The sequence below is a fragment of the Pelobates fuscus genome, chromosome 13, assembly GCF_036172605.1.
Source record: "Pelobates fuscus isolate aPelFus1 chromosome 13, aPelFus1.pri, whole genome shotgun sequence".
Lineage (NCBI taxonomy): Eukaryota > Metazoa > Chordata > Amphibia > Anura > Pelobatidae > Pelobates > Pelobates fuscus.
The window spans coordinates 62525495-62545485 of NC_086329.1; the positions used below are offsets into that span (position 1 = coordinate 62525495).

The window sequence follows — 19991 nt, forward strand, 5'->3', positions numbered from 1 at the left end:
GTTAGTTGACTCCCAAACTGTGTTTCGTCCGGTTATTGGGAGGATTGGAGATATTGCCTTACTTTTCAGCGCTGACTGTGGATGTACCTGTTATACCAGCGGAGATCGTGGATTCTAATACTGCACTCCGCTACATTTGCCATAAAGAAGTTTAAACATTAGATATCTCTTTATAGGAAGTGTTTAGTAAGGCTGTGGAAGTCACAGTCAGGGGAGGTGTGCCTAGAGCTGCCTAAACAAAGGGATTTAACTCCTGAATGGCAGAGAATTGAGTAGTCTATGTACCAAAACGTCTTCATTAAGCTAAAGTTTTTTTGGTGCCTATGCTGCCCCTTTAAGAGACAATAGTGACCTTTAAATTTTTAGCAGTGGCCAATCATTCATCACTTTAGTAATGGCTGTTTCAGTAGAATGGAGAGAGCGCAAACTAGACTGAAGAGGGTCAAGGAGGAAGTTGGAGTTGAGAAAGTTTGTAAAAAGGGTTGTACACAGGGCACTCTAGAAGAGGTGAACGGAAGAAGGGATATGGGATGGAGGTTATGAAGTATGATTAAGAGAAGCCTTTTTTAGGATGGAACTGACATTTGCATGTTTTAGCCAAATATGAAAGGCTACAGAAGACAGAGAATTAAGTATATACAAGGAAAGAAAACAGGGAGAATTATTAAGAAAAAAACATTAAAAGTGAGTGTCTTTTTCTGCTGATATTTTAATGCATTAGCTCTGTAACAAAGAAAGTGGGTAAACTAAACTAAAATCTTTGAGATATTATTGACACAAGGAGTATCACAATATTCATCTTTTGTGCTCAAAGACGTAAAGGGTAATGACACATCAGTTGACAACAGGGCTTGTAATTGGTTCTGTATTCCTGTAATCAGTGCCTCCCGAAACATCAACAATGGCAGAATTAAAGCGGCACTGTCATGCCGAACTTACCTTTCCTCAATCTCTTCCTCTTCTCCCCCTCTCTCGGGATCTGTTATTCATTTCTTCCTGTCTTCTTTAGTTTTCTTTAAAATCATAAGACAAAGTAGGGACTCTTTGTCTTATGGATGATTCCTCCGCTTTACCAGCTTAGATCAGCGGAGGAGCAAAGTGTGCTTCATTTCCGCTTGTCAGAGCAATTTTCCCATGATCCCTAGCTTTCCTCCCTGTTCCCACAATGCTTCCTGTCAGTATTGCCGAACGTCCTGTCACTTAGTCAGAACGCCGGCAAAACTGCCGAATTGCATCCTAACAGAATGAGCACTGTTTCTCCATTGGTGTTAGGATGCAATTCGGTATTTTGATCGTTTCGGAATTTCATTCTAATGAATGAAACTCCGATCCTATTCATTGCTGTGGCTGCATCTTGCAGCCGCTTAGTAGATAACTCCCTAATTCCCACGGTATCAGGGAGCTATCTACTAAAAGGCTGAAAGACCTAAACTGGTATTTCAGCCACATTTACTAACACTAAGTAAAAATGACTTGGTATTAGTAAATAATATGCCCCTACTCGCTATACCGCGAGTAGGGGCATGTCTAGTAAGCAGTGAGCAGCCTGTGGCTGCTCACTGTAAAAAAAAAATAAAAAAAAAATATTGCCCACCACCCCTAAACGACGGGTGGGGGCCGTAAAGTAAAATAAGGGAGGGAGACCTATTGTCGCCCCCCCCCCGGCCCCCACCCCTGAGCGGTGGGTGGGGGCCATAAAGATAATGAGGGGGGGGGGACCTACTGTCCTCCCCCCCCCGGCCCCCACCCCTGGGCGGCGGGTGGGGGCCATAATAGTAGTAGGGGGGGGACCTACTGTCCTCCCCCCCAGCCCCCACCCCTGGGCGGCGGGTGGGGGCCATAATGGTAATAAAGGGGGGGGACCTACTGTCCTCCACCCCCCCGGCCCCCACTCCTGGGCGGCGGGTGGGGGCCATAATAGTAGTAGGGGGGGGACCTACTGTCCTCCCCCCCAGCCCCCACCCCTGGGCGGCGGGTGGGGGCCATAATGGTAATAAAGGGGGGGGACCTACTGTCCTCCACCTCCCCGGCCCCCACCCCTGGCCGGCGGGTGGGGGCCATAATGGTAATAAGAGGGGGGGGGGACATACTGTCCTCCCCCCCGGCCCCCACCCCTGGGCGGCGGGTGGGGGCCATCATAGTAATAAGGGGGGGGACGACCTACTGCCCCCCCCGGCCCCCACCCCAGGGCGGCGGCGGGTGGGGGCCATCATGGTAATAAGGGGGGGGACCTACTGTCCTCCCCTCCCCCGCCCCCACCCCTGGGCGGCGGGTGGGGGCTATAACGATAATGGGGGGGGGACCTACTGTCCTCCCCCGGCCCCCCCCCGGGCGGCGGGTGGGGGCCATAATAGTAGTGGGGGGGACCTACTGTCCTCCCCCCCGGCCCCCACCCCTGGGCGGCGGGTGGGGGCCATCATAGTAATAAGGGGGGGGGACCTACTGTCCTCCCCTCCCCCGGCCCCCACCCCTGGGCGGCGGGTGGGGGCTATAACGATAATGGGGGGGGGACCTACTGTCCTCCCCCCGCCCCCACCCCTGGGCGGCGGGTGGGGGCACTAAGTAAATTCCGCCCCCCCCCCCATCAAGGTGACTAGGGGTCCCCAAGCCCCTAGTCACCCACCCCCCACCCAAATAAAAAATGCCCCTACCTACCCCCCTCACCCTAAAAAATAGTGAGGGGGGGAATAAAAAGCTAACCTGTAAAGTAAAATTAAACTTACCATTCGACGTCTTCTTTTTTCTAAAATCTTCATTTTTCAGCCACAAAAAAGGCCAAATAAAAAACCATCATAGCCGTCGAACTAAAAATAAAATAAAAAACCCGAGCGCAAAAAAAAAAATCCATCTTCACCCATGGAGGGCTCCGCGCAGACTGAGCTCCGCAGGGCGGGGGAAGGCTTATAAAGCCTTGCCCCGCCGTGCAATTAGGCTAAGAACACTCTGATTGGTGGGTTTAAGCCAATCAGAGTGCTCTTTGTCATTTTACAAGCGTGGGAAAGTTCTTTGGAATTTTCCCACGCTTGTAAAATGACACAGAGCACTGTGATTGGATGGCTTGAAATCCATCCAATCACAGTGCTCTGTGTCATTTTACAAGCGTGGGAAAGTTCTTTGGAATTTTCCCACGCTGGTAAAATGACACAGAGCACTGTGATTGGATGGATTTCAAGCCATCCAATCACAGTGCTCTGTGTCATTTTACAAGCGTGGGAAAGTTCTTTGGAATTTTCCCACACTTGTAAAATGACACAGAGCACTGTAATTGGATGGCTTGAACTCCATCCAATCACAGTGCTCTGTGTCATTTTACAAGCGTGGGAAAGTTCTTTGGAATTTTCCCACGCTTGTAAAATGACCCAAAGCACTGTGATTGGATGGATTTCAAGCCATCCAATCACAGTGCTCTGTGTCATTTTACAAGCGTGGGAAAATTCCAAAGAACTTTCCCACGCTTGTAAAATGACAAAGAGCACTCTGATTGGCTTAAACCCACCAATCAGAGTGTTCTTAGCCTAATTGCACGGCGGGGCAAGGCTTTATAAGCCTTCCCCCGCCTTGCGGAGCTCAGTCTGCGCGGAGCCCTCCATGGGTGAAGATGGATTATTTTTTTGTGCGCTCGGGTTTTTTCTTTTATTTTTAGTTCGACGGCTATGATGTTTTTTTATTTGGCCTTTTTTGGGGCTGAAAAATGAAGATTTTAGAAAAAAGAAGACGTCGAATGGTAAGTTTAATTTTACTTTACAGGTTAGCAATTTTATTCCCCCCTCACTATTTTTTAGGGGGAGGGGGGTAGGTAGGGGCATTTTATTTGGGTGGGGGGGGTGGGTGACTAGGGGCTTGGGCACCCCTAGTCACCTTGATGGGGGGGGAGAATTTACTTAGTGCCCCCACCCGCCGGCCAGGGGTGGGGGCGGGGGGAGGACAGTAGGTTTCCCCCCCCCCATTATCGTTATGGCCCCCACCCGCCGCCCAGGGGTGGGGGCCGGGGGAGGGGAGGACAGTAGGTCCCCCCCCTTATTACTATTATGGCCCCCACCCGCCGCCCAGGGGTGGGGGCCGGGGGTGGAGGACAGTAGGTCCCCCCTCCCCCCTTATTACTATTATGGCCCCCACCCGCCGCCCAGGGGTGGGGGCCGGGGGGGAGGATAGTAGGTCCCCCCCCCTACTACTATTATGGCCCCCACCCGCCGCCCAGGGGTGGGGGCCGGGGGGTGGAGGACAGTAGTTCCCCCCCCCCCACCCCCCTTATTACCAATTTTTTTTTTACAGTGAGCAGCCACAGGCTGCTCACTGTTTAGTAGACATGCCCCTACTCGCGGTATAGCGAGTAGGGGCATTGGGGAGATTTTAATCTCCCTTATGCTATTATGGGGGTCATATTGATCCCCATAGAGTGAGGAGAGGACCTGGGGGGCTAATGAAGTGGTGGGGAGCACAGCTCCCTGCCGCTTCTGTCTTTACATATTGCAAGGAGGGTGCTGCACGCCGGTAGCTCCCTCCTTGTAATAAACCGAACAAACAAACGAACACTGATATTCGGTGTTAGTTTGTTCGTTTGATTTTTTCTATTCATTCATTCGTCTGTCTGATGAATGAATAGGTGAAATTCCCGTTCGCATGTCCAGGTGTTTCACTGGGCATGTGCGGGAATCTCACAGTCTGTGTAGTGTGGGCAGATGACGTGTCCCACTGGGACTTCACCTACCCACACAAAGATGGCGGCGCCCTGAATAAAGATCGGGGCAGAAGATAAAGAATAAAAAATAGGTAATGTGGGGGGCTTAGGGGCATTTGGGGGTGACTAGGGGGTCGATTGGATGTAGTGGAGGCGGGAGGGGGGTTAAAAAAAAAAAAACGGAATTCGGCATGACAGTGCCGCTTTAAGAACAAAATTGGAAACTTGTAGAACTTGTAGATTATGCTAGCTTTAGTGTACCCATAATCTTCATTTTTGTAATGACAGGTGGCAAAAAAATTTCAGGACGCTGGCTGGCTGGATTTGGTGGGTCATAGTTTGAGGACCCCTGTCTTAGAGTGATGGTAAATACACCAAAAACAAGTAAAAATAGGCGCTGGTAAAAATAGTCTTAAAATCTAAATATCAATATTAAAAGAATATAGAAAAAGCTGCACCTTAACAAGTGTAAAGCTCCAATACAACACTCTTACAATATAAACAATCCCAAATAAAGGTGCGCTGTGTCTTTAAGACCAAAATCTCAAAAGTGCCAAAAGTGCAATATGTGATCAAGTGCAAAAATTATTTGAAAGTGCACTTAGAATATTAAACAAATTTATACATACATATATGCGTCCTCTCCAATAGTAATGAACATATGAAAGGGAGAGATAAAAAACAATAATAGTGTAAATCTATTTAAAAGCGTATAAATACGGTGTGGTAAGAAAATTTTCACTCACAAAGATAGAGCAGTAAAAGCCTGCTCTAGCTGTATCAGCTTCTTCAAATATTTCCTTTAAGGAAAATGACAGCACGGACAAAAGATTATTTTCATGGATTTTAATGCCCAACTTAGCACAGGTACTCCACCTTCCTCTGCAGACAGTGTACAGTCAAACGGAATGGCTTTAGTATACTTTGGGGTGTTGACAAGTCCCTTAGTAATCCGCCGCTGTTGCTGCTTCCAACTTCCGGGAGGAGGGGCTTCCAATCGTGCGTAACACGTGGTGCGTAATTTGCGTGATGACGCGTTTCGCCGTACTCACGGCTTCATCAGATCTGTCCGTTCACGTCCTCTTTAGTCTTATATACACACCTTCATGGGTGTGTTCAGCTGATTGGCATTTAACAAGTCCTTATTCTGAGCACACAAACCCTTCTTGACACTATATACTTCTTAAATACATGAGTATATATTTATATTTAAAAATCAACTTTATTTCACATATGAATCTTTTAAAAACTATTTATATCAAAGTCCATTGGCATTATATCAATATAGTATAATCTAAAAAAACTTAATACACGAAAATACATTTAACATTTAAAGCGACAGTATAAAACTTATGAAAATAGAAAAAAAAGGGGATAATTATACCTTAGGAGTTCTATCATAATGCAATTAATGAAAAACATATTAGAACATTACATATTAGCTGTATGAAATATAAAAGATAAAAGTTAGTACATATATAATAATATGAAAAACTCTGAAAAACTGTCTAAATTTTTTTTTTTTAAATTCCCATAAATATAATATCTCTAAAAAAATCTATATAAATATTAATAAATATTTTCTAAAAAACTAAGAATTTTACTCTTTCATCTTTTTTTCATCTAGAAGCCTAAAATATTAATATTTTAACCTAAAAAAATTAAGCAAATCAAATTCTATGTTGAGCCCCCTGGGTTCTAGAGTTTTTAATCTATGGACCCATTGCATCTCTTTTTTACCTATATCTATTAAGTGATTTCCTCCTTGCCATGATCTTTTAACTATCTCTATTCCTAAAAATATTAAGCCCTTTGGATCCTTATTATGGTGTTTCTTAAAATGTGCAGACACACTGTGGTTATCGTAGCCCTTTATAATATTGTTCACATGTTCGTATATTCTTTTGTGTAGTGGGCGAATTGTTCGCCCTACGTATTGGAGTCCACATGGGCATATTAATAAATAAATTAAATTTTTGCTAAAACAAGTAATAAAATAATTTATAAAAAATTCAGCCTTATTTGTTTTGCTTTTGAACTTACTAATACCTTTTAAAGTCACGTTTCTACTACATCTACATCCTGCACATTTATTACATGAATAAAACCCTTTTTTATTATCTAAAAAGGTCTTAGGAATTACTTTTTTTGGATGTTTAAAAGTTAAGATACGTTTAAAATTAGGTGCTCCTCTAAAAGTAATAAAAGGCTTCTCTGGAATAATTTTATTGAGTTCATTATCTTTTTTAAGAACATGCCAGTGTTTATTGATTATAGATCTTATTTTATTGCAATCCTGATTAAAATTAAAAACTAGGGGTAAAATCACTTCCTTTTTCATATTTACATTATTTTGTTTATTTCATAGATAACTAGGTTCTAAACTGTTCACTTCATTATATGCTTTTTCTAAAAATTGTTGTGGATACTTTTTTTGTTTAAATTTATCTATGATTACCTTAGCTTGTTCCTCAAATTTTTCTTTGTCAGTGCAATTTCTCCTAATTCTCTGTAGCTGCCCCTTAGGGATGTTATTGAGCCAGGGAGTATAGTGGCCGCTATTGTATAAAACATAATTGTTAGCGTCCACCCCATATAAAAATTAAATCATCGATATACCTATAATACAGGACCAGGCTTGCCCCCCACTCTGGGCTCTCATATATATATATTTATTTTCCCAGCCTGACATATACAGATTTGCATAACTGGGGGCAAACCTGGTCCCCATGGCAGTTCCTTGACACTGTAGATAAAAACTTGAATTGAATAAAAAATAATTATTATTTAAAATCCAATTAATACTTTTAATTAAAAAGTTAATATGTTTATCTGAAAATGTATTTGATGTGTTTAGGCAATCTTCTATTACCTGACAGCCATGGATATGTGGAATAGAAGTAAATAAGGAGGATACATCACTTGTTACCAATACATATGAATTTTTCCACTCAATATTTTTTAAAAAATTGATCACATCTAGTGTATCTTTTAAATATGAAGGTATTATTTTAACTAAAACCAGCAACAGCGGCGAAAAACAGCGGCGGATTACTAAGGGACTTGTCGACACCCCAAAGTATACTAAAGCCATTCCGTTTGACTGTACACTGTCTGCAGAGGAAGGTGGAGTACCTGTGCTAAGTTGGGCATTAAAATCCATGAAAATAATCTTTTGTCCGTGCTGTCATTTTCCTTAAAGGAAATATTTGAAGAAGCTGATACAGCTAGAGCAGGCTTTTACTGCTCTATCTTTGTGAGTGAAAATTTTCTTACCACACCGTATTTATACGCTTTTAAATAGATTTACACTATTATTGTTTTTTATCTCTCCCTTTCATATGTTCATTACTATTGGAGAGGACGCATATATGTATGTATAAATTTGTTTAATATTCTAAGTGCACTTTCAAATAATTTTTGCACTTGATCACATATTGCACTTTTGGCACTTTTGAGATTTTGGTCTTAAAGACACAGCGCACCTTTATTTGGGATTGTTTAGAGTGATGGTAGTCCATTCCAGAAACTATCTACCAGTAGGGGTCAGTATACCTAGCAAGTAACCGTACAGATTTTAGTACATATGAAACAATCAACTTGCGATTAGTGAAACCATATCCTTCCACACCCAATTCATTTCTAACTATACACATTAAACTGATGCATATCTCCTCTAGAATTCGAAGGATATTGCATTAATGATCAATAAAGATAAATACAGTTATTACAAAACTGCTAAGGGAATATTTGATATTACCAATTTATCAAATCAGACAAGCAACAGGTAAACAACATATGCAGCACATGGCAATAAACGTGCTGGCAGCAGATAAGAAACAATCCGTTAGGGTATTTTACTAGCTCACTGCTGGCTATAGTTCTCACCGAGCAAACGCTTTAACATTGAAAAGCAGAGTTTCAATACCTTTAAACAATTTCACACAGTTAGTTCAATTTAATTTTCTTTCTCTACCAAGAAAACCGTAAGCCGTAATCTTTCAACTACAGTATTTAAATAACTAATTGTGACAGTCTATGGGAGGGTAATAGAAGGAAGGTATCTAGGACCCAGAATCCTCCATAGTCTATACTCATTCACCTGCCCAATTAGCAACTGCTGAGGCTTTAATGAGCAGGTCTCAGGGCAGAAAGAGTCAGATACAATCTGACCTGCAGAGAGAGAGCAGGTCTGTGCAGAGCAGCATCTAAACAATGTGCTAAAGGTTGGTGAAACCAATGCTTATTTTTGATTTGTGTAGTTTATTACCCTGGTGAGTAAGGGACATTTCTTTATGTTTAGTTAGTGCTCAAATTTGAGCTAGGATTTATTTTGTAGATTTTCCTTTCTGTTGTGCTGCAGTTTTTTGAACAAACTGATTGCTGTATGGATTTTGTGCACGCTATAAATAAACCACACCATTTTTGCACCAGAGACTGTTGTTCTATGCCTGTTACCCTAGAGGACTGTGTTGCTTTGCCCATAAAGGTCACATAATTTACAACTGATGCAAACTCTTCAGTAGCTGGTAACAATTAAGAATGTTTAATATCTCTGGATAATAACTTTATATGCTAAACTTGGCAAATTACCAGTGAATCAATATTTAATAATTTCATCTGCAGTCTAAAATCCTGAATTATATTATTCCCTTTGGCTAGGTATGATTCCAAATTTTTGGAATCTAGATCAGTAATTTTCCAGGTATATTGTTTTTTTTTTTTTAGGAAAACTTAAAGTAAATCAATTGTATTCACCAGTCTTCTGTAGTAAATTATCTTGTATTGTGGAGATTTAATCCAATGGGTGTAACATCTTTAATAAAATAAAGAAGTGTGCTAGGCGCTTCAAACAATAATTACTAAACAGTGCCGAAAAAAACCAAATGTCACTGATATAAAGAAGTACTTCCCCAACACTAAAATATATACAAACATACACAGGATGTTGGTACCAAGGTAGTAATATAGATACTGTAGGAATACCACTTACATGGCCAGAAGCCGTACCAGGCTCTGTATAAAAGGCTCAAAAGGTATACTACCAATACTGGCTCAGGATCCACTTGTCGATAGCAGGAGATAAGACATCAGATGTATGGCAAAAATATTATTTATTTAAAATAAAAATATATACAGAGTACATTTAAAAAAAACTGGGTGCTAGGCCAGAATGGTGGTGGAACAACTACTATAAAATTTAATATATTATCAAAGTTCCACTTCCCACCAAAAAGTAACACAGGATTAAAAAAATTTATCAAATGAATTCTCTCCAAACCAAACCGCAAAATGCAAAATATTAGAAAGGGAAACATCCAAAGAAAAACCAAAAAACATTGCCATCTTCAAACCGAATGCACTCCTAAAGAAGACTCAATACCTGTGAGAGAGAGAGAGAGAGGAGCCAATGCAGCCACCGAGCCAAGGTGGTGGTAGAAACTGGTTTGTGAGGGTCCACATACGAAATAAGAAGCTGACCTGACAGTGAAGAACAAAGTGGAGCCGTAACTTCTACATAACAGAGAAGAGAGGAGACGACACACACTTAAAACATACTCGTTTTCCTGGCACTAGAGTGCCCTGAGGGTGCCCCCACCCTCAGGGACCCACTCCCGCCGGGCTCTGGGGGGAGGAAGGGGTTAAACTTACCTCTTTCTCCAGCGCCGGGCGGGGAGCTTTTCTCCTCCTCTCCTTCTTCCTTGCGAGACGTCATCGGCTGAATGCGCATGCGCGGCAGGAGCCGCGCTCGCATTCAGCCGGTCGCATAGGAAAGCATTTACAATGCTTTCGTATGGACGCTTGTGTGCTCTCACTGTGATTTTCACAGTGAGAAGCACGCAAGCGCCTCTAGTGGCTGTCAATGAGACAGCCACTAGAGATTTTGGAGGCTGGATTAACCCTCAGTATAAACATAGCAGTTTCTCTGAAACTATGTTTATAAAAAAAAAAGGGTTAATCCTAGAGGGACCAGGCACCCAGACCATTTCATTAAGCTGAAGTGGTCTGGGTGCCTAGAGTGGTCCTTTAATGAAAATCCTGGAAAAACTGGTAGAAAACCAAAGACGAATCGGACTTTGGCAAACTTGAAACTGTGAATCATATTCCCTCCGGGGAAAATTAAAAGCCATCAGAGACTATGCCTTAACAACCGAAACCATGAAGGAAGGAAATGAGACACAACCACAGGGTGATTTTATCCGACAACTGCCTGATAGACAAGTCCACATTATTAGGCCAATCTTATCTACATCAAATGAGTGTATTTGGGAACTGGTGGATGTGAACCTAATGCCATGCAAAAAGTGATTAGAGGGTCCTGAACTACACCTAAACCCCTAACCAGGATGAGGTCAACGGAGATATCCAACCGCATCATGTCAATCGAACAAGAAGTCCTACCTAAGGAAAAAATATGAGATTTAAAAATCTGTGCACCAAAGACCATAAAGGGATCAATGTTCCTTTCCAAGCACCAGCACTCCAGGAGTTCCATGCAGAATGTTTACATCACAGAGTGCCTGGCACTCAGGAGTCCCACCGCAGATCCTTGGTTGCATGCAATAATACCACAACACTCTGTGAGACCCAGAAACCGTCCACCCACTTACTGCAAGACTAAACTCCATCTGTGTTGGTTTAAGATGAGTTTTATAGCAGCTGCAGTGGATAGGTTGTATTAGTCCAGTGATGTTTGTAGCAGATTTAGGAGGGTTTTCCCTTCCTTATCAGTTATCTTGTTACATTGTGTGACTAGATGCTATTCCACGTTATTTATCCCTAACAGGACGTTATTTATCTCAAGCAGTAGTCTTTCACCCACAGGGATCTGGGGTGTATTGATAAGCTATACACTCCATCTGTGTTTGTTTAAGATGAGTTTTATAGCAGCTAGCATTTACTCCTACTAGCCTAAGATATCTTGCTATATTGTTTGACTAGATCCTATTCCACATTATCTATCTCTACCAGTACGCTTAGATTATTGCCTAGCAGGTATTCTAGGCAGTAGTCCTTCACCCACAGGGATCTGGGGTGTATTGAAAAGCTATACACATGCCTCTCTTGGCAAACGTATTACCTCTTTTGGATTTCACTACCACCTGTACGCTGATGACACCCAGCTATATCTCTCCTCCCCGGACCTCTCCCCTGCCGTCCTGCAACGTGTCACTGCTTGCCTTTCTTCCATCTCTGACTGGATGTCCTCCCGCTTTCTGAAACTCAATCTCTCAAAAACTGAGCTCCTTGTCTTTCCTCCTCCTAATACTGATCCTCCTCTTTCGCTCTCCCTCCAAGTTTGTGGTACCAACATCAGTCCATCCTTGCAAGCGCGCTGTCTTGGCGTCATACTTGACTCTGGTCTCACCTTTGAGCCTCACATCCAGCATGTTGCCAAATCCTGTAGATTCCATCTTAAAAACATAGCCCGCATCCGCCCCTTTCTTGCACCAGATACTACCAAGGAGCTTGTCCATGCTCTAGTAATTTCCCGCATGGATTATTGTAACCCTCTCCTGATTGGTCTCCCCAATAGCCGTACTGCACCCTTACAGTCCGTAATGAATGCTGCTGCTAGATTGATTTTCCTCTCTAGTCGTTTCTCTCACACCTCACCCCTCTGCCAGTCCTTACATTGGCTTCCTGTATGCTATAGGAGTCAATTCAAGGTACTAACTCACACCTATAAAGCACTGAACAACTCTAGCCCCTCTTATATCTCCTCACAGATCCATAGATATGTCCCTTCTCGGTCTCTCCGTTCTGCTCGTGACCACCTCCTGTCCGTTGTCCGCACTCGTACGGCCAACTCGCGCTTGCAGGACTTCTCACGGGCGGCTCCCTTCCTATGGAATAGCCTGCCTACCGCCATCAGACTCTCCCCTAGTCTTGCATCTTTTAAGAAGTGCCTTAAAACCCATCTCTTTAGGAAAGCTTATGGCCTCCAAGACTAACCCTTACCTCACATACCTGTCTCTTGCCCTCTCCTAAAGGGCAGCCCACCTTATTTGATTGTAAATTCCTGTCCTAATGTGTTTTACACCCCACCTCCTATAGAATGTAAGCTCGTTTGAGCAGGGTCCTCTTCAACCCATTGTTCCTGTAAGTTTATTTGTAATTGTCCTATTTATAGTTAAATCCCCCCTCTCATAATATTGTAAAGCGCTACGGAATCTGTTGGCGCTATATAAATGGCAATAATAAATAAAATAAATAAATCTTTGTTTGCTAAAGATAAGAGTTTTATAGCATCTAGCATTTACTCCTATTAGTCCAAGTTACGGCAGCTATGTGTTGGATATTAATAATTTCCCCTCGTTACAAATAGGCTTTTGCGAGTGACTAATTCATTGGGGCATATATCCTTCACAAAGAGATATTTTGCTATGGTCTTTTGCTTGTCTACATTTTTAATTTTGAGTTTGTCACTAGCATTAGTATTTTATGTCTATAATCATTAAAAGTTATGTTTTAATATGTACGGAATCTAGCAAGGGACCAACTACACGCTTTGGACCCTCACTGTATTTTTCTCCTTTGGGTCCTTTTTTTCTCTTTGATGTACACGCATATGTGAGGGTTGTCATCTATAAGGTCTAGCTAGTTCCCCTAGGGGCTTCTAGCTTTCTATTCTGACTAAGGTTGTTAACTGGGCAAAATTCTCCCGTCTTTTTGCGTACCAGAAAGAAACTGCTGGAAAAACATCTGGAGTGAGCTGAACTGCGCCTTTGGGCAATAGAGATGACTCTCCGCATCTATGAGGCATTGCTTTTCCCCACAAAAAACAAGAACTGAACCGATAGAAGGTAGACCACATGAGTCAGAGGGAAATTAAAGGAATAAAGGCGGGCTGAGAAGCAGAAAATGAGAACTAGGGAGCATGAGGGCACTCAATAAAAATGATTTCAATAATCACAAATTCACACAATGTGAATGACCCAGGACATGAGATATCTGACCTGTGCTGAAGTCTTGGAAGTAACTTGTTACCACCTTTCCATTTTTTATTGGATGTAATGGTTATTGTTCTAATTGGTGCTACAAAATAAGAAGCATCCTGTCATGTAGTAAAATCTACAAACCTCTTGCTGCAAACAGATCCTGTAAGCTCATCTTAGAAGAGTAATTCTTTACATACTCATACATGCTTTGTAAAATCATTTGTTTAAGATGGACTACTTTTAAGCTACAATAACTTATTTTTGTGTGGAGTAAACCACTAATTACATTATTATTTCTGTACTGTTGCTTTTAGGTACTGCTTCTACTTCCGGAGTCTGCTCATCCAAGCTATGAACATCTCCTGTCCAGCCCACTCCTTCTCATAGAGCAATTGCTGATGAATATGAAAATTGACTGGGTTTCTGTTGCAGTGAATGCTCTGCAACAGCTACTGGTCGAACCCAGTTCAAGTCTTTCAACGGAAGATGTAGACAAATTACTCACACTATATGCAGGAAAAGCTTTGGCCATCCCATTTTCATTTCGTGAAAGGAAACCAGGTCAGTCTCTCTTATGTTCCCTCAGTAGTTGAGTTCAGTACTTGTACAGTAATATACATTACCGTATTTATCGGCGTATAACACGCACCTCATTTTTAGAAAGAAATTCCAGGAAATTTCCCCCCCTCCCATAGTATTCCCCCCCCTCATCCCATAGTATTCCCCCCTCATCCCATAGTGTTCCCCCCTCATCCCATAGTGTTCCCCCCTCATCCCATAGTATTCTCCCCCCCTCCCATAGTATTCCCCCCCTCCCATAGTATTCTCCCCCCCTCCCCTCCCATAGTATTCTCCCCCCTCCCCTCCCATAGTATTATCCCCCCTCCCCTCCCATAGTATTCTCCCCCTCCCCTCCCATAGTATTTCCCCCCCTCCCCTCCCATAGTATTTCCCCCCCCTCCCCTCCCATAGTGTACTTCCCCCCCTCCCCTCCCATAGTGTACTTTCCTCCCCCTCCCCTCCCCTCCCATAGTGTACTTCCCCCCCTCCCCTCCCATAGTGTACTTTCCTCCCCCTCCCCTCCCCTCCCATAGTGTACTTCCCCCCCCCCCTCCCCTCCCATAGTGTACTTCCCCCCCTCCCCTACCATAGTGTACTTCCCCTCCCATAATTACTTACCTGTCCTGAAGCGTGTGCCGGCTTCTCAGTGCGCACCGCGGTACAGGAACTTTAATTTAAGGTTTCGGTTTCCGGCGGGACTGAAAGGAAGTGTGCACACTATTGTGCACACTTCCTTTCAGTCCCGCCGGAAACCGGAACCTGAAATTAAAGTTCCTGTACCGCGGTGCGCGCTGTGAAGCCGGCCCACGCTTCAGGACAGGTAAGTAATTATGGGATATCGGCGTATAACACGCACCCACGATTTCCCCCCTATTTTCAGGGGGAAAAAGTGCGTGTTATACGCCGATAAATACGGTATTTTAAGTTTTACTCCTAGTGTGGTGTAATTTTTAGCTCTTTCATCCAAAAGTTTCCTGTGGTATCTTTTTTTTATTTTATTTTTTGCAAGGACAGGGAAATCTGAAGGAATTTCGGTTATCTGGAATTTGACATACCATTGCAGTGAATTATTAAAATGGCAGACTTTATTGCAGCATTCATCGCTAATATAGCAAGATTCCAGACCACCGTGCTCGTTCGAATATGCAAGTGCATATAAAAGACTTAAAACATGTTTACTCTATTGTACATTATATGTATTTATTTATAAAATATTTTACCAGGAAAGATACATTAAGATTTCTCTCATTATCAAGTATGTCCTGGGATATCAATTATATCAAGTACAGTAGCATATATGAATAAAAATGCTACCACCATATGCATTGCTAAACTTAAAACAGTAGAGATTCAATGTATACAATCTTTCAATTTAAAGGGATTCTCCAGTGCCAGGAAAACATATTTGTTTTTCTGGCACTGCAGGACCCTGGAGTGCCCCTCTCCCTCCCACCCCACATCCCGAGTTGCTGAAGGGGTTGAAACCTCTTCAGTGACTTACCGGAGTCCAGCGCCGATGTCCCTCAGCGCTGGTCAGGCTCCGCCTACTCTCCTCCCCTGCCATCAGCCAGCGGGGGAGACCTAATGAGCATGCGTGGCAATGGCCATGCACGCGCAATTGACCTCCCCATCAGAAAGCATTATTCAATGCTTTCCTATGGGGATTTTGGTGAAGCTGGAGGTCTTCACATAGCGTGAGGACATCCAGCGACGCTGAAAACACTTTTCGTGTTCTTTAAACACAGAAGTCCCTCTAGTGGCTGTCTGTTAGACAGCCACTAGAGGAGGATTTAACCCTGCAAGGTAAATATTGCAGTTTATGAAAAAAAATTACACTAGCAGGGTTAAGGGTAGTGGGAGTTGGCACCCAGACCACTCCAATGTGCCTGGAGTATCCCTTTAATGTATAAGCAGTTTTTTTTATTTTTTTTAAACAGTTGCTTTATTATGGCCAGCAATATATTCAATTAGTGAAGAGTATTTCTGTGCATAGATATGTTTATATGTATGTGTTTGTATCTGTGTGTGTACATATATAAAAGTGAGTACACCCTTACATTTTTGTAAATATTTTATTATATGTTTTCATGTGACAACACTGAAGAAATTACACTTTGCTACAATGTAAAGTAGTAAGTGTACAACCTGTATAACCCTGTATAACCGTGTGAATTTGCTGTCCCCTCAAAATAACTCAACACACAGCCATTAAAGGAACACTATAGTCACCTAAATTACTTTAGCTAAATAAAGCAGTTTTAGTGTATAGATCATTCCCCTGCAATTCCACTGCTCAATTCACTGTCATTTAGGAGTTAAATCACTTTGTTTCTGTTTATGCACCCCTAGCCACACCTCCCCTGGCAATGATTGACAGAACCTGCATGGAAAAAAAAAACTGGGTTCACTTTCAAACAGATGTAATTTACCTTAAATAATTGTATCTCAATCTCTAAATTAAACTTTAATCACATACAGGAGGCTCTTGCAGGGTCTAGCAAGCTATTAACATAGCAGGAGATAAGAAAATCTTAATTAAACAGAACTTGCAATAAAGAAAGCCTAAATAGGGCTCTCTTTACACGAAGTGTTTATGGAAGGCTGTGTAAGTCACATGCAGGGAGGTGTGACTAGGGTTCATAAACAAAGGGATTCAACTCCTAAATGGCAGAGGATTGAGCAGTGAGGCTGCAGGGGCATGTTCTATACACCAAAACTGCTCCATTAAGCTAAAGTTGTTCAGGTGACTATAGTGTCCCTTTAATGTCTAAACCATTGGCAATAAAAGTGAGTACACCGCTAAGTGGAAATGTCCAAATCGGGCTCAATTATAAATTTTCCACCCCCGGTGTCATGTGACTCGTTAGTGTTACAAAGTCTCCGGTGGGAATGGGTAGCAGGTGTGTTAAATTTCACTTTCACACACTCTCATACTGGTCACTGGAAGTTCAACATGGCACCTCATGGCAAAGAACTCTCTGAGGATCTGAAAAAAAAAGTTGCTCTACATAAAGATGACCTAGGCTATTAGAAGATTGCCGGGACCCTGAAACTGTGCTGCAGGACGGTGGGCAAGACCATAGAGTGGTTTCACAGGACCGGTTCCACTCAGAATAGGCCTCGCCATGGTCGACCAAAGAAGCTGAGTGCACGTGCTTAGCAACATATCCTGAAGCTGTTTTTGGGAAATAGTCGTATAAGTGCTGGCAGCATTGCTGCAGAGATTGAAGGGGTGGGGGGGTCAGCCTGTCAGTGCTCAGACCATAAGCCGCACACTGCATTATATTGGTCTGCATGGCTGCCGTCCCAGAAGGAAGCCTCTTCTAAAGATGATGCACAAGAAAGCCTGCAAACAATTTGATGAAGACAAGCAGACTAAGGACATGGATTACTGGAACCATGTCCGATGAGACCAAGATAAACTTATTTGGTTCAGATGGTGTCAAGCGTGTGTGGCGGCAACCAAGTGAGGAGTACAAAGACAAGTGTGTCTTGCCTACAGTCAAGCATGGTGGTGGGAGTGTCATGCTCTGGGCCTGCATGAGTGCTGCCTGCACTGGGGAGCTGCAGTTCATTGAGGGAACCCTGAATGCCAACATGTACTGTGCCATACTGTAGCAAAGCATGATCCCCCTCCCTTCGGAGACTAGGCCGCAGAGCAGTATTCCAACATAACGACCCCAAACACACCTCCAAGACAACCACTGCCTTCCTAAAGAAGCTGAAGGTAAAGGTGATGGATTGGCCAAGCATGTCTCTAGACCTAAACCCTATTAAGCATCTGTGGGCCATCTTCAAATGGAAGGTGGGGGAGCGCAAGGTCTCTAACATCCATCAGCTCCATGTCGTCGTCATGGAAGAGTGGAAGAGGACTCAAGTGGCAACCTGTGAAGCTCTGGTGAATTCCATGCCCATGAGGGTTAAGGCAGTGCTGGAAAATAATGGTGACCACAGAAAATATTGACACTTTGGGCCAAATTTGGACATTACCACTTAGGTGTGTACTCACTTTTGTTGCCAACGGTTTAGACATTTTATGGCTGTGTGTGGAGTTATTTTGAGGGGACAGCAAACTTACACTGTTATACAGGCTGTACACTTACTACTTTACATTGTAGAAGAGTGTCATTTCTTCAGTGTTGTCACATGAAAATATTTAATTAAATATTTACAAAAATGTTAGGGGTGTACTCACTTTTGTGAGATTTGTAAGTGTATATTTATTTATAAAATATTTTACCAGGCAGGTGTAAGGGCTTACCTTGGTTGGAGTCCATAGTGCAGAGATGTTGGCTCACCCTTGCAGATAATCAGGGAAAATAGGCAACAGCACAGGAACAGGAAACAATGAACTGACACTGCCCTCAGGGAGAGGCAGTGTTATGTTCCTGGATAATGAGCAAGTTGCCTCAGGTGGACTTAAAGAGACAGGTAGTAGCCACAAGAAAAGTCCAGCCCCCTAGTGCTGCAGACAAGGCAAAGTAAAGGGCTCGAACCACACTAATCGAACAAGTTCAGCAGTGACTCAGAGGCAGGAAAGCGGGCACAGGATACTGAAGGTCCCAGGATCAAGGCCCCTGAGGGGTGACCACGCCTAGTCGTCTGGATACATTGAGATTCCTCTTTTTTTTTTTTTTTTTTAAAGTATGTCCTGGGTCCACAAAACATTACATTGTATATGTATGTATGTATGTGTCTTTTGTGTGTCTGTCTCATGTTTCTCTACAGTCCAACTTGAGATATGCAGATGATGCACAACAGGAAGTTTTCTGTTTGCACTGTGGGGAGTTTTATATTGTTGGTATCACCACAAAGTTTTGGCATTTAGATATAAGCTTTCAGAGAGACTTTAAATTGCAGACCTGAACTAGTGCCTTACTGATCCGACCCAAAAAGTTAATACTGAATAATCCATGGCTGGTATCTGCAGAAATGCCGGGTGAAATCTAAAACACAGCGCATGTCTGTGCTCATTTGCATACAAAGCTAGGAACTCTGGGATAGTTTATGACTTCCCAAAGTCCAATTTGTGATATACAGGTGATGCGCAACAGTGGTTTTTCAATTTGCACTGTTGCGAGATTCATTGCTGTTGGACTTCCCACAAACCTTTTGGCTCTCAGAGAGACTTCAATTTCCAGACCAGAACCGATGCCATGCTGATGATACACAAAAGGTCAAAACTCTATAGTCATGGCTGGGTTCTTGTATCAGAAACCTTGCTATGGTATGTTTAAAAAAGCTGTTTAAAACCGCATCCATTGCTACGGGAACCTGCAGAAATGCAGGGTGAAGTCTGAAACACAATGCCGGTTTGTGTTCATTTGCATGTCAAGCTGGGACCTCTGGAATAATTGTGTAAACAGTATTCTCGAGTTTCTGTGCCCAAAGGGGACCTTTTAAATCCCTGCTTAAGATATGAAGGTGATGCACAACAGTAAAACGTTTACATTTTGCATGTGTAATCTTCTGTTTTCTAGATACTGTGAGTCGAAATCCAGATAGCTACAGTCAGTTATCAGAACCTGAACCTATTACACCGTCTTCACCAGCAGACCAACCTGGTTCCTCTTTGGCTGGTAAGGAAGATGATCTGTAAAGCAATTAGGATATAACTTTGAATCTTTAGAATGTAATTAATCACTCAAACAGTCTAAAAGGAATTTGCTTTTCTGGACAAATGTACCGGGACAAACAGATATTTCTTTATGGCTCCCTCTATGTGTTATATCACCTAGCAGGAAGATGCTAACATTTTATTGCCAAGCCATTAAGCTGGGACTTAGATCAGGTGAACCCAGATCATTTAG

The 19991-nt window shown here is 42.8% G+C and overlaps 1 protein-coding gene across 1 annotated transcript in view; it reads left to right on the forward strand.

The window, feature by feature from the left end:
- ZFYVE26 (zinc finger FYVE-type containing 26) overlaps positions 1–19991 on the forward strand; it is a 159646-nt gene that overhangs the window by 59616 nt on the left and 80039 nt on the right. The window contains exons 24-25 of the mRNA XM_063439262.1: positions 13935–14181; positions 19662–19760. Coding sequence (XP_063295332.1) covers positions 13935–14181; positions 19662–19760 — 346 coding nt within the window. The remainder of the gene's footprint in view (positions 1–13934; positions 14182–19661; positions 19761–19991) is intronic.